The 21,766-nt window shown below is 44.0% G+C and overlaps 2 protein-coding genes across 2 annotated transcripts in view; one reads left to right on the top strand and one right to left on the bottom strand.

Annotated features, from left to right (window-relative positions):
• Window positions 1–479: 479 nt before the first annotated feature.
• HEXD (hexosaminidase D) lies at window positions 480–15,050 on the bottom strand. Its single transcript, XM_066615841.1, has 13 exons — window positions 15,013–15,050; window positions 13,324–13,466; window positions 11,653–11,762; window positions 10,856–10,943; window positions 9,051–9,215; window positions 7,552–7,735; window positions 7,029–7,100; window positions 6,204–6,399; window positions 5,459–5,541; window positions 3,714–3,792; window positions 3,171–3,272; window positions 2,745–2,834; window positions 480–1,553 (listed from the first exon to the last, which is right to left on the bottom strand). Exons 2-13 carry the CDS (start codon window positions 13,420–13,422, stop codon window positions 1,385–1,387), a joined length of 1,437 nt encoding a protein of 478 aa, XP_066471938.1. The 5' UTR covers window positions 13,423–13,466; window positions 15,013–15,050; the 3' UTR covers window positions 480–1,384.
• A 128-nt stretch (window positions 15,051–15,178) lies between these two features.
• OGFOD3 (2-oxoglutarate and iron dependent oxygenase domain containing 3) overlaps window positions 15,179–21,766 on the top strand; it is a 53,127-nt gene continuing 46,539 nt past the window's right edge. The window contains exons 1-2 of the mRNA XM_066616639.1: window positions 15,179–15,309; window positions 19,804–20,021. Of these exons, the coding sequence (XP_066472736.1) occupies window positions 15,221–15,309; window positions 19,804–20,021 (307 nt within the window). The 5' untranslated portion in view covers window positions 15,179–15,220. The remainder of the gene's footprint in view (window positions 15,310–19,803; window positions 20,022–21,766) is intronic.

Genomic DNA, 21,766 nt, shown 5'->3' with positions numbered 1-21,766 from the left:
GCAAGAGGTACCATTTCATAGTCCAGGGTAATGTTTCCTGACGTTTTTGCAAGGGCACCTGGCAGATTTCATCGTTAGGAGAATGAAGGAGAGCTTTTGGGCACCCAATGTGGTAGAGAAAATCAATGGGGTTTGGCCATCTCACTCTGGATAATTGGGGAAACTATATACTCCACTTCAGCTATATCCTCAGCTGGTAGAAGATGTCAGGGGAGAGAGCGTTCGGACAGCTGAAAAGCTGGTGGAAGATTCTGCTTGAAAGAGTGAACTGTGATGAGTGGCTAGACCTGGTGACGACATACTGCATCATTTGGTGTCCCTCATCCAGATCACGCTTGAGCGACGGAGCACATAAGGAGGCTGCAAAGTAATCATGGACATACTCTAACCATGCACATACTCTGAGTAGTTGGGGACAGGAATAGGTAGTAGTTCAGGCAAATGGTTTGTAGGAACAAGTCTTCATTTTCAGAAAACTATTCTGCTCAGCAATGTTTTAATAAAGAGTCCAAAACAAGTTTTGAACAGTGTGCTTAGTGCACTCTACACCAGCAACAGTTATTTACATAGTGACTTTACCTATGGGAATAGCACTTTCTCCATCTAGAACAAAATCTATGTTTTCAGATCAATGGTAATGGCAAATATTCTCAGAGTGCTGTTTAAACATGCATCATGTCTATACCATTCTACTGAGAGAGACTTGACTTTTAATGCCAGAACCAGTGAGGAAGAGCTGTGGTGAAGGGCTAGTTCCTCAGGACAGCAAAGGATGCCATCTTACCTTCCAAACTCACAGACAGAGCTATGTGGGTTCCGTGACCACACGTTCGAGAACTTGCATGGAAGGCTGCAAACTCATGGATTGGACATTCTGTGACACGAGACCCACAGGATAAGAAAACTATAGGTATTGCTTCTTAGCATGCACTTATACTGTGGAAAATGCCCATTACCACATTGGTTTCATGCAATTCCTGCTCCCAGTTTTAGAAACCAGGAAACCTTCAAGCATAGTTATCTGCCCTACTTTATAAAACCTCACTGGAGACATCCACAGCATACAAATCACTGGATTCTGCAATGTATTACGTTTACTTAGAAGATAAAGTGTCTGTGCACAAGTTGTGGAGCTGGAAAGTCTCATTAGTCCTAAAAACAATAGTGCAGAAACTTTAAACCTGCTTTTATTTCTACAGTGGGACATGTATACAATGATTCCTGGTATGTTTGCAGAGAAAAGGGAGAGACCTGAGTCTGTCTTCAAAATGTCATCGTAAAATTAAATTCCAAGATTATCAGTGCAATTGCCTTTTCTCTCATACTACACAGTGCTATGTATACCATGCTAAGCCTTCGGTAAGCTGAGCAGCCTGTAAGAGTGCTATGATAGTGCCTGTATTGCTCTGTCCAGGTCATCTACTGTGCCTTGAAGTCTTTGCAGGCTGGGCTGGACATTCTCCTCCATCCATTCCTCTGTAGCAGACATATAGAAGACCTTTTCCATGGCTGTTTGGAGGTCCTCGTTTACAGCAGTCCATTTTGTCAAAAGCCTAAGCAGAAACCAATAGTAGGAGTGAATATATTATCATGAAATATATATAGTTCTTGATTTAATAATTACAATGCAAAGGAGGCAAGACCGCTGAAGGGCTGTTTAAGACTATAATCAAAGTGAGCTCATTCTCTTGCCTCTTGTGAAAAGGGGCAACTTCTACAGGCAGCTTGGTATTTCATATAAAGCCAGTGGGCTTTAAAAGATGGGACAACATCTTAAGGGCACCATTTGAATGTGTATACTGTATCTGACTTTCACACAGCAGCTCAAATGCAGTAAGAAAATGGCAAGGGGGAACACATGCCCTTTAGTGATTTTATATTAGCGGTGTGTAATTTATAAACTTGCTTCTTGTTTGCTGTGGTGGGGAGAGGCTCTAATCCACTACAAATCAAAGCAGTTCTACAACCAAATGGGTCAAGGTTGCTAGGAGCCAAAATTGTCATTGTTTGATTTTATAATATAAATAATTTAATTGGATTTTCTAGAGACCCATGGCACCAACAGAAATAGAAATCCATTTTGTTTGTTTTAAACTTAAAAAATGGAACTGTGAATTTTTAAAAAGGGGGAAGATGATGTATGGCACCCAGGAGAGAAACGGCGCAGTGAAAAGCAAAACCACCTTTTCACCATGACTGCTGGATGTCATTTCTAGTCTCAGAGCCACCTTCACTTCCTAGTTTTCCACCTTAATGTGAAGCTGAAGTGGGTGGCTTGCAGTCTTTTTAAACCTGTGTATCTGTGAAAACCACACTATGACTAAAATTCTATGATTCATGATTACATGATTTCCCAACACGGGGCTGCTTGGATTTGCACCTGTTATTTTGCACAAGCCTGAGTAGTCCCATTGCAGGTGCAGGGGCTTAATGCCTGGTTAAGGGAACAAATGTTCTCTTACTCCAAGGTGCTCACTAGCAGCCTCCTTTCCTGTACTGGATGCAGTGGAGGCAATGGTGCCACTATATTTCTCTGCAGTGTGGAGGATAGGACTGGACTGCTCATTTTTGACTAAGACACACAATACATCCTCAAAAACTATGTAGAAAGCACTGCACCATTCTCAATGGAGGAGAATGCTTATGTTGCTTTGTTGTGAAAGAAATGTAAGCTTTAAATTCCAGCAGTCTGAAGCAAATATTGAAAACACAAGCTTTGCAGGAGAGCAAAATCCTTGAGTTACCTTAGTGCATCTGGCTGAAAATGATGAATCATTATGGGATGGATCTTCATCCTCTTTCTGTGGTAGGGACTGAACCAACCTGTGACATATCTGAAAATACATCAGAGTATGAATGAAACTGAAGAGCTACTGTGGCAGAAACAGCCAGCACATGAGTCCAAGCATGGAGTTTCAGCTGACTACAAAGCATTTCGTTAAGCGACCATGTAACATAGATGAATTATACCATAATACCATTTTATCACACTTGCTATCTGGGTGGTTGATTAAAAAAGAGATGAATTTGTTTCAGTTCATGCTTGGAGACAAGACCAAGGAATGGCCATTTAACTGTGGATTAGTAAAAACAGTAAGATACATTTTATGTTGTAACTAAGAAAATTATAGACAGGGCAGGTGTATCAGCTGCTTTTTTGTGTTCCCCACCTGTTGTTTTCCAGAAGTTCATCCACTGAGGGTTTGAGGTAGAAGGCAATTTGAGTCACAAGTGAGAGAATTTCACTGCCTGGGAAAGTCCCTGAGATGTCACTATTCAAGAAGAGAATTCGTATGAGCATTCAAATAAAGTTATCGGGCAGCCTGGATGATGTTTCTTGCTCTCACATATAGACAGGGTGAAATCAGAAAAGGGTTTCCATATTTCTTCCCCACCACTGTCCCATTTCTTCCCCATCTCCTGACCTATATCACAAAATAATGGGAGATTGATTAGCCTTGATAAATCTTTAGAAGGAATGGAGTGATGGAGCTACTCTATGGTAGTGGTTTGATACCAAAACCAGGAGATGTTAATCATTCTAGAGTAATACTTTTTGAATTAAATCACGTGATCACTTTTTGGCTCACCTCCAGGCACCAAAGAAAGCTCACTCCTTTTTCCACAAGTAGGCCTCATCATACACTACGATTCTTTCAGTCTTGGATCCGTATATTTAAATTCTATTATAACACAGCATCTGGAGCTTTTACCTCATGAAAGTGTCTATTTCCAAACTGGAGATTCCCAAGAATTTTTCAACGTCTTCTTTCACTTTTTCTGAATAGCCACCTTGAGAGACCAAGAAAAGGGTAAAACCTTGAGTGGGAAATGAAACTGGCTTGTGATCATGAATGGTAAACTATTATGGGATTGCTAGTAGTGCTTAGTCTGATGTTGTGCTGTTTACATCTGTTCAATCTGGTGGTTATGGTAACCTGCATCTGTGCTGGTGTATGTGTAAATTCCACAGCAGATTAAAAGGAATTAAAGTACCCTAGGTTGCTCAGGCCTACCAATTACCATGCGGTGAATCATAAATGACAGGACAGTACCTACCTGGGCCATAGAGGACAGTGACAATGCAGAACAAAAAAGTTAAGGGGGAAGCAATTTCTTGATCAGGCATTAGGCACTGAAATAAGATGCAATCCCAAACATGTTTAATTTCAAGTTTGGGATTGCAAACTCTCATCACCCGATATCAGGGGTGTTCAATAGGTGGATCGCGATCTACTGGTAGATCGCGAGGCAAAATGAGTAGATCGCGGAGTGCCGACCCCCCCTTCAGGTGCCTCTGGGAGGAAACGCCAGGAGTAAGGCCCATTGTACTCAATGGGGCTTACTCCCAGGTAAGTGTGGCTAGGATTGCAGCCTCATAGCCTAATCCTAGGCATGTCTACTCAGGAGTAAGTCCTGTTATACTCAGTGGGGCTCAAGGTACACCAACATACATTGCACACATAAATGTTATATGTTATGATGGCGCGAACATTGTAAAAAAAACTCTGGTAGATCTCCGGGCCTTGCTGGGTTTCAAAGTAGCTCTCGAGCCAAAAAAGTGTGAGCACCCCTGCCCGATATCTCAAAAGCTTTTCTTGCAAGAATGCTTTGATGAGCCAAATAGATCTTGCAGGCCTTATATTTTTTCCCTTTTTCTTAGGCGAACCAGATGGTTTCATCATGGAACTTCCAATTGCCTGGAACAGTTACAGGAAGGGATACAAAAGATGGGATGTGCAAGTGTGTTACACTTTAATGGGCACTATCTGTGACTGGGCCTTAAGGACCAGTATTGTCCAATATCACATCAACGGTATCTGAGCTATAGGTTACACCATAGGCTGCCAAATCCTGGCCCATGGGCCGGATCCAGTGCACCAGAATAATGATTCCAGGTGTGGCACGGCAGTGGCAAAGCCTTACCGCTCTGCGCGGCAGCCAACAGTTTTTGCACCCAATCTTCATAAACCTGCGCACTGGTCAGCCGCCTCCCCCAGGAAATCTGAGTGCAGAGCCTTCTGGGGTGATTTACTGGGGAAGCAACTGACCCATGCGTGGCTGTGTGAAGATCGGAAACAAAAACTGCTGGCTACGAAACAGTAAAGCTTTGCCATCACCGCACCACACCTGGAATCATTATTCTAGGGCTGTGGTTTGGGCTGGGTTACATTACAACAATCCCTGCTCCCTGTCTTTAAATTGAGAGCAGTATCTTCCATTTCTAACCACACAGAACTACACAGAACAAGGACTGAAATATTGCTACCTATCACAAAACAGATCTAAATAAATTCCTGTGTAATCAGGATCAGAAAAAACAAGTTTAAGCTGAACAGCTATTTCAAACTCCAACGCTACTATCCAGTACCAGATATTAGCTCAGAAACCAGCGTTTTCTTGATGCTACTAATGTGCACCTGTCTTAGATCTGATGGAGAAGAGAGTCATTCTATACCGTTTTTTAGTGTCTGGAGACATACAGCTAGTGATGGAATTCCTACAGGCAGAAGCTCGCACAGGACAGAGAAGTGATCATACCTAGAAAAGAAAATGGGAGGCTGTTAACTAATAGGTAAGACAAGCAGACCTGCAGCAGTGCAGACATTGGCAGTAGCCTCAGGCATAGCAAGACCAGTAGTAAACACACCTCCTGAAAACCCAGAAAGCATGAAATTAAAACTACATGTGCTTTTCAATGTGTCATTCCTGATAACATAGTCATCAACCTGGACAAAATGCATGCAATTGTCCCTAACATATTATGAGTGCTTGATTTGTTCCCCTTGTAGAACAGTTTTTTGTTTTTTTTAAACAGATTGGAAGATGGACTAGAACTGGAGGTTTGGGGGTTCCAGAAACATTGGAAAAAGGTTGGGTTGGATGGAAAGACATTTGGGCAGTCAAAGCATGCAGAAAAAAGAGCAGCAGCCACGGGAGAAGGGTAGTGGTATAAGGGTAGGAGAAACAACCCAGAGTAACAGTAAAAACAGAAACCTCCAGTCCAAGGATCTCTCTGGTTTCCAAGATGTTGGTCAACATTATGCATGTGTTTTACTGTTTTTCTTTGCAATTATAAGGCTAGGAACAAACTCATTATTTTCACTTAATCTGTTAGCGTCAGAATTCTTCTCCACAGGCCACATTTTCAATGCATTAATAATGCTACAGATGTTTTGATCCCCTGCATTAGACTGAATTACCTTTGCCAGCCAGTCAGGGCGATCCCTCGGATGATTCCAGGAGGACTGCTCTCAGCCACTTTCATCCACTGTTGGTGATTTCTAAGATGATGACCAATAAGTGTCAGGGACTGGTTCACTCCGGTGGCTCCCTTAAAAGCACTTGCAAACCACAGCTTGGGGAAGCTACACCTTTGGTACTTTTGTATGAGAGTTGCTGGAAAGCAAGAGGAAGACATGAACACCACTCATTATGTAAACTGTTAAAACTGGAGGAGTAAGCCCACAGTTCAGGGGTAAAGCATATGCCATAATATCCCAAGAATAGCTTCCTTCTTCCTATGGAATGGGAATTCTGGGGCATTCAAAAGAACAAAAATCAGTCTGTCTTGCACCTAAAGAAAAAAAAGAAACAAACTACAGCTCAGTGATCAAATAACAAAAGGCATTGATTCTAAATTTAGTTACACTGTGAGACAGACATAGATATCTATGGAAGATACAGCCACATGAGATAAATTAGGTTGATTTGACTGGCCTAAGGTCACTCACTGAGCAACATGGCTAAGAATGGATTCAAATCCAGGTCTCTCTAGTTCAGCTCTAGCATTCTAATCAGTACAGCACACCAATAATGACCTACAATGGTGGCTATTAAAAATATTTATCACCTTTGTATTCAACTCAAATAGCTTGAGGTATACCATCTAGAGTTCTCCTACTTTATCCTTGCAACAACACTGTGGGGAAATTATTTTGGTAACTAAGATCTGGCTAACAGATCTTGAATGTCAGATATTGACTAAACACTGCCTTTTAAAAATAAAGTCACTAAACAGTACCAACCTTTACTGCTTACAGCAAAATCAGGAGTATAGTCCCAGATCATGAGTTCTGCAAGCTGGGCTATCCCAGAAGCTGAAAAGGAAAAGAAATCAGATTGACTATAATGCTTTGCTGTGCGTTGTACAGAAAGTGACACAGATCTACGTGAAGGAATTTGAGAACAGTGTCCAGAGATACAGAAATGCCCAAATTCCCTGCTGCTCCTCACCAAGTGGATCACAAATAGAAAAGGCCTTGAAGAAGCAGTGTACTTCAAAGTCAGGAAAAAGCTGCCTGCCCCCCCCCTTCAGAAATCCTGCAGTTCAGTACTGAACATGTGTATTACTTCCACTGAAAAAAATGTTGCAGATCTTTAACGGTCATATAGTTCATTTGTAGCATTTGAAAGACCTCTCCTCTCTCACCTTCAAAGCATCTTTTAAGTTACATTTGACCTACTCCCCATCAGAAAAGAATGTCCATTTTCATTCTAAAAGTGTCCTTTAGCTAATGTCAGAATAAAACAATCTCTGTTTTGACCTACCTGTTAGCGTTTCTTCACTAATTCCCCTTAGCATATCATCCCACACAACTGGCTTCACGGTGGGATGAGCTGAGACAACATAGTTTGCCACTGCTTTCATGTGGGCCAGGCAGAGCTTTTCAATGGTGTTTTCCTCTTGCTGCAGCCACTGTTTGGACTCTTCCCCTTCACCAAGGTAATAAACCTGGAGATACCAATCAGGACAATCTTGATTTATTGCTATTCCAACCACCACCATTTAGTAATTATTTAGGACCAGCAATGTGCTGGTCACTGTAGCAGTAAGGATGGAAAGCTAAGGCAAGTCTCTCTCACAAGGAACTTTTTGCTCCAGTCTTGGCTATTGTACATGGTTTGGGGTTGAAGCGCACATTATGGGTGCCATAAGGAAGTCAATGAGAAAAGCTTTTCTTTGGAGGTTGACTTTAGCCTGGCCTAGAATATTTAAGTGCACATTGTGGGTTCAGCTATCATGCTGTGAGACTCCATACCCACTAGGAAAGAGGAATGAGGAACGAACATGGCGATGAATCCCCTGTGTTTTCCCTGCTTTCCCCCCCAATTTTTCCCTATTTTTTGGACATGTTTTAACTCTCCAGCAGCCTCTGTGCTACTCAGCTGCTGGGATATTTTTTACAGGCAGCTTTTGCTCTTTGTTTGGCGAACAATGCCACTGACAATGTGCTAGATGCCTATTCAGCTCATATTCCCACATGAATTCGGCCAAGACTGGAAGTGCTTATCAGTTGGATAGCAGCCTTGTCTAGGAGAGACCAGGTAGTATCCATTCCTCTAGTCAAGTAATGTGATGACATCATTACAACCAAGTGATAAAATCTGCAAGCGCACAGAAATAAATAATAAACTTTATTTATATCCCGCCCTTCTCCATAAAGGGACCCAGGGCGGCTGGGAAGGAGGGGAGGTCATTCTTTTCCATTCACTGGGAGCTCAGAGAGAAGTACCCTCTTGCTGAATTGCAAGAGACAAGGAAAGGATTCAGGTAGGGACTGTTTCAAGACTTGCATTTCGGATCAAATGCATAATAAAGATATTTTGAAAGCAGAGTAGCCAAGAGTCTGCAAATCTGGACTTTTCCCATTTGAATCTGCCATAAACTTACTAGGAAGTTGTAGATAACCCTGATGCAGTGTGGATAATAATATTTAACTTAAGTGGTTGTTGTAAAGACTACATCATGACAATACGTGTGAAGCGCTTTGTATGCTCAAAAAGTGCTAACAAATGCTAAATTTATTATTAAAATATTATTTAGAAAATTTACAATTTAAGGAGTAAAGAAAAGGAGTTCAGTTTCTGCATTAGTACAGTGATTTTTGTGAGATTATAGAACTTGCATCCCAGCATATACATTGTTAATTAATAACAATAAAGGAACACAACTGACAAAATAAGAGCTGGTGGCTGGATGCCACAGTTCTTACAAGGTATCCTCTTGTGTTAGGGGAACAATTTCATACTGAGGCCCTGCATCATACCTCATCGCAACCAATGTGAAACCATTGAAGATCACCATGCAGAGCTATCACTTGCTCTATCATTTTGCTGACCAGCCTCAGAGATTCCTCTCTATGGGGGTTCACAGTGTTGGGAAACATTGCCACTTCCCGAAGGTGACAGAATTCTTTGTGCTTCAGAACAAACTGAAGGAGAAGCAAAAGTCAGGGATGTAGCCAACAAACCAAAGCAAACACCAGGGTGACATAAGAACATAAGAACAGCCCCACTGGATCAGGCCATAGGCCCATCTAGTCCAGCTTCCTGTATCTCACAGCGGCCCACCAAATGCCCCAGAGAGCACACCAGATAACAAGAGACCTGCATCCTGGTGCCCTCCCTTGCACTGGCATTCTGACATAGCCCATTTCTTAAATCAGGAGATTGCACATACACATCATGGCTTGTAACTCATAATGGATTCTTCCTCCGGAAACTTGTCCAATCCCCTTTTAAAGGCATCCAGTCAGATGCCATTACCACACCCTGAGGCAAGGAGTTCCACAGACCGACCACACGCTGAGTAAAGAAATATTTTCTTTTGTCTGTTCTAACCCTCCCAACACTCAATTTTAGTAGATATCCCCTGGTTCTGGTGTTACGTGAGAATGAAAAGAGCATCTCCACTCTGTCCATCCCTGCATAGTTTGTATGTCTCAATCATGTCCCCTCTTTTCTAGGCTGAAGAGGCCCAAACACCATAGCCTTTCCTCATAAGGAAGGTGCCCCAGCCCAGTAATCATTTTAGTCACTCTCTTTCGCACCTTTTCCATTTCCACTATGTCTTTTTTGAGATGTAGCTACCAGAACTGGACACAATAGTCCAGGTGTGGCCTTACCATCGATTTGTACAACGGCATTATAATATTAGCCGTTTTGTTCTCAATACCTTTTCTAATGATTCCAAGCATAGAATTAGCCTTCTTTACTGCCGCCACACATTGGGTCGACACTTTCATCAATCTGTCCACCACCACCTCAAGATCTCTCTCCTGATCTGTCACAGACAGCTCAGAACCCATTAGCCTATATGTGAAGTTTTGATTTACCAAAGAGGTAAGTGAAGAACTTTTGTAACAGTTCACAACTATCCCAGCTGAAAAAGCCAAGTAGAATGCCATTTATGCCCCTTTCTCTATCCTTTGTTTCTCCTGATTTTGAACACCCCAAGATTCTCCCTGGCAAATATCATGAAGTAGAATAAAGTTCAGCCTCACAAAGTTCAATATACACTGTCCGTCCACCCTACATACTGTCAAGAAGTCTAGAAATCAAAACAGGTGTGAATGCAAAACCCAACATTCTAGCAACTGGTAACCTTACTAATAATCCCCCCCCCCCCACCATATTCCTGCTAGGGATACGATTGTGGGAGTGTGGGTCCAGCTACAATAGTAAAGTATCCTGTCCCTACATAATTGAGGTAAGAAGGAGTAGTGCACTGTAAACAAATACATCAATAAAGTTTTTCAAAATTAAGAAGATGATGCGTGGAGGAGGTGAGGAAGTGTCCGTATGACACTCATACAACATTTGATACTATGTTTTGATTGCAAAAGCTGTTTGTAGAATTAGTGTTTTGTTTTGTTTTGTTTTTACTATCCCCACAACCCCGTAAAAGCGAGCAATTTAAAGTTCTGTGAAGAGCAAGACTTACACTTGGATATAGGAGGAATGCAAGTACACAGAAATTTCACTTTCCATATCTGTAAACACTACAGGCAGCAACAAACCTTACCCAATCAGTCCCCCAAGGAAAATAAACATCTTGAGTCATGGCACTTACCTCCATGTGTCCAAATGTCTGTACCAAAGGGATAACCTCTAACCCATGCAACTTCGCCAGATTTAAAATCTCTTTAATCTCAGAGGGACTAGAAAGAGCACAAACAGTGTTTAGTTACCAATGGGGTATTTCAATACAAAGTTTATCAATTAGAAGAACTCCATACATCGTAAATCCAAAAGGCTATGTTGTGTCAATACTGGAAGGGTGTATTTGTCAAGATCATCATATTTGGTGCTATGTTGGTTACTACACTCAGAAGTGTATGTTTTTTGCATATCTACTGGAAAAAAACACAAAATGAACCTGAAGCAGAAATTGTATCTTCAGGGTTGTTTTTCTTAAGAAAAATATGCTTCCACTGCTATATATCCAGAACTTTTACTTCACCTTTTCAAACATGTTGCTCAAGGCCCTTAAGATTAAGGAAAGGTACAGAAGGCTTAAAATATAATGCTGGACTTAGACAGTGCCTCTGCTGGTTGAAGCTTGGGTGCCCTGTGCATTATGGCTCTGGTATTTCTCTATGACTCTAGCTTCACGGATCCTGCCTACCTACTGCATACTGAAAGGGGGCATCTAGGCATAAATAGTTTGAGCGGTGAGCCTGCTATGGACCTGAACAATTCACTCTATAGCAGCAAAGGAAAAAAAAGCACTGGCTTCTGTACCGACATGTCTGTATACATGCTGAGGTTTCAGTGCTGCCTCTGAATTGAGACAATAGAATCAAAGGCCAAACTTCAAACTTTGCCCATCTGAGAAGGTGAGCCAACTGTAACTAAGAGCTACCTTACCTGTATGCATCATTTGCTTGGAGTGGCTTCAGCTCCTCACTGTAAGGAAACATATCCTCATATTCAAGGAGAATCCCATTTGCACCAAGGACATGGAACAACCGGAAAATCTGTTGGTTACATAAGTATCTCAAATCTCATAAGAACATAAGAACAGCCCCACTGGATCAGGCCATAGGCCCATCTAGTCCAGCTTCCTTTAACTCACAGCGGCCCACCAAATGCCCCAAGGAGCACACCAGATAACAAGAGACCTCATCCTGGTGCCCTCCCTTGCATCTGGCATTCTGACATAACCCATTTCTAAAATCAGGAGGTTGCGCATACACATCATGGCTTGTACCCCGTAATGGATAGCAGGAGTACCCCATCTCCTGCTAGTATGTCTATCTTAATGAGACATTAAAACAACCTTAGGGAAATATCTCACCCCCAGGTTTGGTGAGAGGGCTCTGCTCCAGGTGCCAGTGTTTGCTGTACTAAAACAACTAACATGTGAGAGGGAAGTCAGGAATAGGGTTTTCTTTAGTATGTCCCTCTCCTTGTTGGATGCTCTCCCAAGTCCGCTGCTGTCCATTTTTAGAAAACAGATGAAAGCTTTATTGCAAAAGGCCCTTGCAAGTGGTGGGGGTGGGGCAGAAACAGGGAGGACCTATAAGGGCCTACAACCTGATATTGTTCGGTACATGGTTTCAATCATTTTGTTTGTGTTTCTGTATATCATTTTTCATTCTGTGCAACCATTTCAGTTTTCAGAGATTAAAAAAATGAAACGATATATATGTCAGCAAGATTGTGTTTAATGGGGCTTACTCCCAGGTAAGTATAGGTTTGCAGCCCTAGTATATTTAAGTAGTCTGACCTGCAGGTAGTTCATCTGATACATAACATTCTGAAGTGAACAGCTACATGACACACAGCCAAACACTTTTCGTCCATAGTTTAATCTTGATATTGGCAAGTAGGAGTGGCTAGATTTGCCCTTGAATGCCAGAAATTGATCAAATACTTGCTAAACTATGAAGACAGGGCAGCCAAAGGCCCATTCTTCTTAGAATTATTCTAAGAATTCTAATAATTCTTATTCTAATAATTCTTAGAATTCTAATAATTCTTAGGCCCATTCTTCTTAGGCCCATTCTTCTTAGAATTAGTGTGGGATAGATACAACTCTACTGTACTAATGAGCCTTATTTTTCCCTAAAACTTTGCCAGCTTCTTAAACAAAAACAAGATCTGGGAATTTTTGAAATGTGATTTTTCCTTTTCCCCCCTTGCTTCCACAAATTTGATGCCCCTCTGTATTACTCAAAGCTCAATCTTAGATGTAGTCATATCTAACAATAGACACCATTAATATTGTTTTGCTTTCCCAGTATGAGAGGTGGTTCCACCATCAAAAAAATATGCTGGAATAAGGACATACTGGACACTATCAGCAATTACATTTTTTACACAAAGATTTTGTCGGGTGGAACTATTGACTTCTCTTGCTGGAACAGTATGACCAAATTATAATTATTTCAGTTGACTATCTCAAAGATCATTTGAACCCATTAACCAAATGCACTCAGTAAAAGTCGGTGGAAAAACCAAACTCATCATATTACTGAATCAGAGTACAGCCAACAGAGTTGAACTCCTTGATTGCCCTGCCTAAGGCTTTGTTACCTCTGCCAAATACGAAACCTTCGGCGCTGCTCCCTTGAGATCCAAGTGTACCAGGTGGAATTCAAATGGGGAAGAATCCCTCACGGTCTTTTCTTCCATGTTCCCTATAGGGCAACTACAAGCAGCAAAACCAAATGCTGAACCTAAAAAAGAACAGCAAAAATATTAGGCTGATTTCCACACACAACTGAATGCAAATCTAAGAACTGGACACAAACCTCCTTTTTCACAGGACAACTCATGAATGTTATACATGTCCAAGTGAGTACGGCAACAGATGATATTGGAATAAGGGTAAAAAGCCCTTTGGTCCTTATGGTCTGCAAGTAGTTAGCAACTAAATACCATGAGTGGTGAGGACTAGGGCTACAATCCTATTCACACATTCCTGGGAGTAAGCCCCATTGACTATAATGGGATTTACATCTGAGTAGACATGCATAGGATTGGGCTCTAGCCCTGGTGTGTGTATGCTTGTTTTTTCTTATTGATCATGTGCATCAAAACTGAAAACTATGGGTTTGTTTGTTTTTTTACTTGTTGACTGACTTCTAAATCCAGAGCTGAGGTCAGTGGCACTCGCTGGTTCAGCGCCGGCATCTATAATTGGACCAGGAAAGTGAAAAGGCTCCTGATGCCCCTGCCATAATGAGGACCACAGAGCACCAGCAAACAGCCTTCTGAAGTCGACACACTCCCCAGCAGATAGGGGAGGGCACCAGGATGAGGTCTCTTGTTATCTGGTGTGCTCCCTGGGGCATTTGGTGGGCTGCTGTGAGATACAGGAAGCTGGACTAGATGGGCCTATGGCCTGATCCAGTGGGGCTGTTCTTATGTTCTTATGTTCTTATGCGGAGTAGACAAAATGCCACAACTGCAACACACAACCTGTGTTTCTCAACATTTGTCCTTTGTGTACTACTTCACACGAACCACCTATTCCCTGACCCCTGCTGACTGGATAAGAGACACTTTTTCAAGTGGGTGCTCCTCTTTTATTTAGCAGGGAGAGAGTAACTGGCCCTCCTCACCCCAGCAGTGTCTTTCCTAGTGGCTGTCTGCTGGCGTTCCTTTGCATCTTTTTAGATTGTGAGACCTTTGGGGACAGGGAGCCATCAGTTATTTGATTTTTTTTTCCTGTAAACCACTTTGGGAACTTTTAGTTGGAGAGCTGTATATAAACACTGTTAATAATAATAATAATAATAATAATAATAATAATAATAATAATAATGATGATGATGATGATGATGATAATTGAAGTACCACTGAAAATAATTGGCAAGGGCATCATTGCCAGTTACTTCTGGGTTGGGAGGCGAGCTGGGACGTCACAAACACCAGTAAGAAGCTCAGGGTGGGCACAGAAGAGCAGGCTTTGGCGCCTCCAACCGCTGTTTGTTGTGCCGTGTTCCTGGTCTTGCCCCTGGGTGGCAGGTGTCCAGGGGTCCTGCGAGTACCACCAGGCCCCACCTCAAGTGCCACCAATGGTAACTGCCCTCCTGGCACCAGGGGCTTTGGCACCCCCTGCCCCCCTCGTGTACACCACTGGGTGGTACCCATAGCACTGCCTGAGAAACACTGTTTTAGACTGAGAGACACACTGCTGCAGGCCTGGCTCTGCAGTGCTCCAGCCCTGCCTCCCCCTCGTCCCTGCAGTGCTCTAGTTTGCCCTCGCAGACTCCCCACCTGCCTGCAGCGCTCCAGTTCCTTTCCTCCTCTCCGATCTCCGTCTCTGGAATCGATTGCGCGGCCTTCCCCGTTCTTGCTGCTCGCAGTCTCGGCGATCCATTGCTCCGGCCTGGGACCGTCGCTTCGGGGCCACGCGCGTGCCTATTGGTCGCTGCCTGGGCATCTTGTGCGGGCTGCTGGCGCGCGCTGCCGCCTGAGCAACGCGATGGCTCCGCAGCGGCGAGCGGGCTGCAGGACCCCGGAGAGCGGCGGCGGCGGCGCTCGAGCGGAGGAGCGCCGCCCCCACCGCCGCAGGTACCGAGGGAACGGGGACGACCAGGCAGGGAGGGAGCGTCGTGGCTGAGCCCGGGCGCGCCTTCTCGCGCCGTGCACGAGCTCAGCTGCAGGTGCTCCGACCTGGGGAGGCTCGAGCCCGCCGCTGCTGCTGCGCTGCCCTGTTTCAGGGCGGGTGCCCGCCTTGGGGCTCCTTCCAAGGAACCTTCCCTGAGCTCCTGCAGGAGGAAGGCACCCACCGTTTCCAGTTGGGGTGGCTGGCTTCGGCGTGTCTGTGGCTACCTGTGCACAGTGGGGCTGACTTCCTAGCACCTCTGCAAAAGCTTGCACTGTATGCACATGCATAGGGCAGTGGTTCTCACACATTAGCCCCAGGAACCACTTTTTAGAAGGAGACTCTGTCAGGACCCAAGTGACATCATGACCACAAGTGACATCATCAAGTGATGTCATGACCGCAAGTGACATCACCAAACAGGATAATTTGTAACAATCCTAGGCTGCACTCTTACCCAACAACAATCCTAGGCTGCACTCAAGCGGAGGAGCACTGCCCCCACCGCCGCAGGTACCAAGGGAACGAGAGTGACCAGGCAGGGAGGGAGCCTTGTGGCTGAGCCCCGGCATGCCAATGATACTCTGACCCAGAGTATCATTGTTAAAATATATACATAGTAGCTTGTTAAAAGTACAGGTCTGTAACACTTTCCCAGTTGCACTCACTTACCGTAGGAGCATCAAGTCTAATCTGTTAAAAATAAAATATTGAAATGAATGGGGACCCACCTGAAATTGGCTCATGACCCACCTAATGGGTCCCAACCCACCATTTGGGAAACACTGCCTTGAACCATTCTACAGTAGAGGGAGTTTTAGCAGGTGCAGCTTTTTAAACTCTTCCCTGTTGTGCTGCACTTGCCAAAATTCCTTCTTCTGTGCAATTGTTAAAGGGAATTTTTCAGCCTTTTTCATCTCACAGCCCACTGACAACACTTTAAAATTGTCAAGGGCCCACCATCGGTTTTTTGACCATTGACAAGGCACACTGCACTGACAACAGGGGCTCGCATCCCCCCAGTGGCCCTACTAATAAGTGATTATCCCCCCAGATTCCCTCAGTACACCTGCAGACCATCTGCAGCATACCAATGTGCCACAGCACAGTGGTTGAAAATGGCTAGGCTCTCTGTCCCCCTTTGTAATCCTATATATGCAGGGTTTGGTTGGCAACCTTCACTCTCGAAAGACTATGGTATAGCCTACAGCACCTGGTATTCCCAGGCAGTCTGCCATCCAAGTACTAACCAGGCCTGACCCCAGGCTGATCAAGCTTAGCTTCCGAGATCAGGCATGTGCAGGGTAACAGTTGCTTGCTGCCTAGGCAAGGCACCTGGGAAAGACAGCATCCCTGCTGAAGTCCTAAAGTGCTGCAAAGAGATCATCGCCACTGAGCTGCATGAAATCCTCTGCCTCTGCTGGAGAGAAGATGGAGTACCACAGGACATGAGGGATGCAAACATCATTATGCTGTACAAGAACAAAGGTGAGAGGGGTGACTGCAATAACTACTGCATCTCTCTCCTACGTGTTGTAGGAAAGCTGTTTGCCCGAGTTGCACTAAAGAGGCTCCAGGTACTTGCAGAGAGCGTCTATCCAGAATTGCAGTGCGGATTCCGAGCCAACAGATCCACAGATATGGTATTCTCCCTTAGACAGCTGCAGGAGAAATGCAGAGAACAATGACAGCCACTCTTTATAGCCTTCATAGATCTCATGAAGGCTTTCGACCTGGTCAGCAGGGACGGCCTCTTCAAGATTCTCCCCAAGATCGGATGTCCACCCAGGCTCCTCAGCATCATCAGATCTTTCCACAAGGACATGAAGGGCACTGTTGTCTTCGATGGCTCCACATCAGACCCCTTTGACATCCGAAGCGGAGTGAAACAGGGCTGTGTTCTTGCACCAACCTTGTTTGGGATTTTCTTCGCTGTCCTGCTGAAGCATGCCTTTGGAACTGCAACGGAAGGCATCTATCTCCGGACCAGATCAGATGAAAAGCTCTTCAACCTCTCCAGACTGAGAGCAAAGTCCAAAGTCCAGCTGAAATGTCTGCGTGATTTCCTCTTTGCGGACGATGCAGCTGTCACCGCCCACTCTGCCAAAGATCTCCAGCAGCTCATGAACTGTTTTAGCAAGGCCTGCCAAGACTTTGGACTGACAATCAGCCTGAAGAAAACACAGGTCATGGTTCAGAATGTGGACTCACCTCCCTGCATTGCAATCTCTGCGCATGAACTGGAGGTTGTCCATGACTTTGTGTACCTTGGCTCAACAATCTCCGACACTCTTTCTTTGGATATCGAGCTAAACAAACGCATCGGTAAAGCAGCTACCATGTTTTCCAGACTCACAAAGAGAGTCTGGTCCAACAAGAAGCTGACGGAACATACCAAGATCCAGGTCTACAGAGCTTGCGTCTTGAGTACACTTCTGTACTGCAGCAAGTCATGGACTCTTTGCTCACAACAGGAGAAGAAGCTGAACACTTTCCACATGCGCTGCCTCTGACGCATCCTCGGTATCCCCTGGCAGGACAAAGTTCCAAACAACACAGTCCTGGAACAAGCTGGAATCCCCAGCGTGTATACACTGCTGAAACAGAGACGCCTGCGTTGGCTTGGTCATGTTGTGAGAATGGGCGATGGTCAGATCCCAAAGGATCTCTATGGAGAACTTGTGCAGGGAAAGCACCCTATGGGTAGACCACAGCTGCACTACAAGGATATCTGCAAGAGGGATCTGAAAGCCTTAGGAATGAACCTCAACAGATGGGAAACCTTGGCCTCTGCGCGTTCTTCTTGGAGGCAGGCTGTGCAGCATGGCCTTTTCCAGTTTGAAGAGACACTTTGCCAACAGACTGAGGCAAAGAGGCAAAGAAGGAATGCCCATAACCAGGGAGACAGACCAGGGACACACTATACTTGCTCCCAGTGTGGAAGGGATTGTCACTCCCGAATCGGTCTTTTCAGCCGCACTAGATGCTGTGCCAGAACCACCATTCAGAGCGCGATACCATAGTCTTTCGAGACTGAAGATTGCCAACAACATATGCAGGGTTTCCATCCTGCCAGTGCAGAGATAATGAGTAAGAAATGAGGTTCCTGCCCTTCACTCACTCTTCTCCCTACTGTGTCCCCATATTGTGAATTGTTTTGCTTTCTCGGAGAAATGACCTCCACTCGGAGGTTATGGGATGAGGAATGACCCCATCTCAAGTGGGATCATTTATGTTAAGTTTTCCTTTGAAAACACAAGTACTCACCACACCTACCTTCTTGAGTTTGACATTTAATAGTAGGCTTGCCAGAATTGTCCCATGAGGGACACAGTGTTTTTTTTTCTTCCTTATCTGACTCTTACTTTGTGGTTTCTCTTTGATATCCTTCAGTTCTATGTGTCTAAAGCTGCAATCCTATGCAGTCTTACCTGGATGTAAGCCCCATTGACTATACAATAAACTTTGCTTCTGAGTAGACAGGCATAGGATTGGGCTCTAAGTTTAGAATGTGAACAGTTCATTCAAGGGCCTGTTTTCTTGCTCCGCCACCCACAATTATATTTAGAGATACTAGGAATGGAGCCCAGGTGTTCAGATTCTCTGTGGAATTCAAAGAAACAGTTACTGATGTTTAACCACATATTAACGAAGAGTGAATTTGCCAGGAATAAATTTTAACAGCTGAAGGCTGTTGTGCTCCCAGCTAAGCCTAGATGAAGGCTTTGCTGCCCTGTGTGAGACTATCGAGCTGAGGATGGGTTCATTGGGCAGGCTTGTGTTAAGAGTGCACATGGTATCCAGTCCCTTCTGTCTCTGTGTCATTCATGCTTGAAGGCTGTGGAAGTGCAAAAGGTGTAAATGATGTCAACTGAGCACTGTAGAACCTCCTGGTTTTGAAGTGAGGCCAGTCATCTGAAAAGTGACAACCAGAGTGGTATACTGTTCTGGTTTTGTGCTTGGACAATCTCCACTCAGCCTTCCTGGGTATCTTGAGCCTGTCACTCTCAACCTCACCTACCTCACAGGGTTGTTGTGAAAGGACAAGGAGGGAAGGAACCATATACACCTCCCTGAGCTTTTGAGAGGAAGGCTGGCACAAAAATCTAGCTATCTATCTATTGGACACCCTTGTGCATGGCTCAGCTATACAAACTGTACAGTAGTGGGCGTTCTGCCAAGGCTACTACCAGAATAAAAAATTCAGTGTATCGTCTTTAGTTCCAAAATGTATGGTGTAATTCATAGTCCTTATAGAAGCTCACTTCAATTCAGAATGCTGCCATATTTCTTATTCCTTATTCCACAAGTCCATTTGTTGCTCATTCATATGTTCTGACAGGCTCCGCATCTGAAGATGAGGGATAAGTTCAAGTTTGCAAGTAATGCTTCACTAATTAAAACACTGATTTTGAATTCCTGTTTTTGTACAAAGGGATTTTATCTCATTCTATTTCCAGTGCAGGGAAAGGGAGTGTCCAGAAAGATTCTCGCCAAAAATGGCTGAAAGTGGCTTTCCTTCTCTCATCTGCCATGCTTGTCTACCTCCTGAGTGGGAGATACTTGCTTGGTGAAGATGGAGTGACAGAAGTATTGGCCCATCATGGTGAACATCTACAGGACAAATTCATTGAGATACCCTGTTCAGAAGACTATGACAGCCACAAACGTTTTGAAGGTATTTTCACATCATAACCTGTGCTGGTGTTGAAGAAGTCCTGCCAGATAGTCCGATGTAGTGCTAAATTTATTCAAGCTTCTTCTCAGTTCAGCAGTAGTTGGTGTCACAGGCCCAAAATTCTAGTTCTCATGTTATGGACAGGGTGCATATAGATCCAGGTAACATAAGAAAGCAAAAGAAATGCGGGTTTTCAGGAATTGAAATTGAATCTACATCTTGTTTTTTCTCATTGCACCTGTACACATTCTGAAGTACAATAGAACCTTATCAGGAATCTAATTCCTGATAAGGAATTCTCTCTCATAATAGTCTGAAACCCACATCACCATTTCTTGTGTACATCAATTGCCTTATAATTTGAGAAAAGTTGTGGCTTCCTTTTACAGCTGGGAATACTGAGGTTTAAGGAGCTAAGCATAAGCCTTATTCAGTCAGCTTGCCTGGACATTTTTTTGAAGAATATGTTGGGATATTTTTTTTAGACCTCTTATTCTCGGACTGGAATTTGTGAAATGTATTGGGGATTAGGGATAAACTATCTAAAAGGATAATTGCAACAAAAAAAATTTCTAATGGTCTAAACCAGTGTTATTCAAACTGTGAGGCGCAGCTCCCTAGGGAGGTGCCACGAACACACAGGGGAGGCACGGGATGTCCTCTCGCAGTGATACAGTCACACCACCGTTCCTGGGCAGAAGACGAGCCCCTCTGTCTTCTGCGCTTTTTTTTAAAGCAGAAGAAACGGGGTTATTCAGCTTCTCCCTCCGAGAGGGACTGCGAGAGTGGCTGCTGCTGCCCGCCCTCTTCTCCCTCCTCTCCGAGGCTGCCACCTTCTGTGTTCACTGCATGTTGTTTCCAAAGCTCTTCGACTCCAACCCTCCGGTTGGCAAATACAGAGTATGCTCAGTTTGCAGTCCTTGCCCTTGCTGATTGTCAGAAAGAAGCCCTCTTTGATCCTTGTCTGGTTGGTTCCTAGTTCCCAGACTGGGATCACTTCTCATCAAAGTGAAATCTCTTTTCAACCCCCTCCCTCTTCCACTCGCCCCTTTCAATCTCCAAACCTTCCCACTTTCCTTCCCCTCCCCAAATAAAACGCTTCCTATTTTATCAGTCACCAGGGCTCTTAAAGTTGTTTCCATGCAGTTGGCAAAGGGGGGGGGGGAGAGAGAGAGAAGCACACACTTTACTTGGCCAGGAGCAGAAAAAGGGTACTGTTTCTAAAGTGATTTATTAATCTTGTTGTTTAATTAGAGGCTGTATTTTTAAAGTGATGAATCTTGCTATTTGAAGGGAATACTTATCAGCCATTGATGAAGTGATTGCAGCCCAATCCTGTCCACACTTTCCTGGGAGTAAGCCCCATTGACTCTAATGGGACTTACTTCTGAGTAGACATGCATAGGCTTGAGCTGTGCATCTCCTAGTATAGGAGACAAATCAGCTTCCTAACCAAACCCTTCTCAGCTCTGATATATTTTCACGGTCTATTTTTGTTTTCCCCACCAGCTGCTGGAAAAATTTAATTTCATTAAATTAATAAAGGGTTCAATCCTATCCAAGGAGAATGGGAGAAATGACTAGTTGGATTGGGGTCCACAGGGCTGTGTGTGTGTCATGTTGGTCAGACTGGTTGTTCAGACTGGTTGTTCATTTGATAAAACAGTTCTGTTGGTATGCTTACAAAGTTTAAAAAAATGAGTTCTGAACCAGACAAAATCTACCTACTCCAGCATCCTGTCTCC

This window comes from Tiliqua scincoides, chromosome 2, assembly GCF_035046505.1.
Source record: "Tiliqua scincoides isolate rTilSci1 chromosome 2, rTilSci1.hap2, whole genome shotgun sequence".
NCBI classification, from domain to species: domain Eukaryota; kingdom Metazoa; phylum Chordata; class Lepidosauria; order Squamata; family Scincidae; genus Tiliqua; species Tiliqua scincoides.
Note: the sequence above shows the minus strand (reverse complement) of the source record. Positions and strands in the feature narration are given on the sequence as shown.

What these genes read in the sequence shown, in the direction of transcription:
- HEXD (XM_066615841.1), bottom strand. Translation starts at nt 13,422, where the DNA reads ATGGAAGAAAAGACCGTGAGGGATTCTTCCCCATTTGAATTCCACCTG. An exon ending in TAGTGAAGAAACGCTAACAG is followed by an intron (nt 7,101 to 7,551) that starts GTAGGTCAAAAC and finishes TTTCCTTTTCAG; the next exon opens with CTTCTGGGATAGCCCAGCTT. An exon ending in TTTCAGCCAGATGCACTAAG is followed by an intron (nt 1,554 to 2,744) that starts GTAACTCAAGGA and finishes GTTTCTGCTTAG; the next exon opens with GCTTTTGACAAAATGGACTG.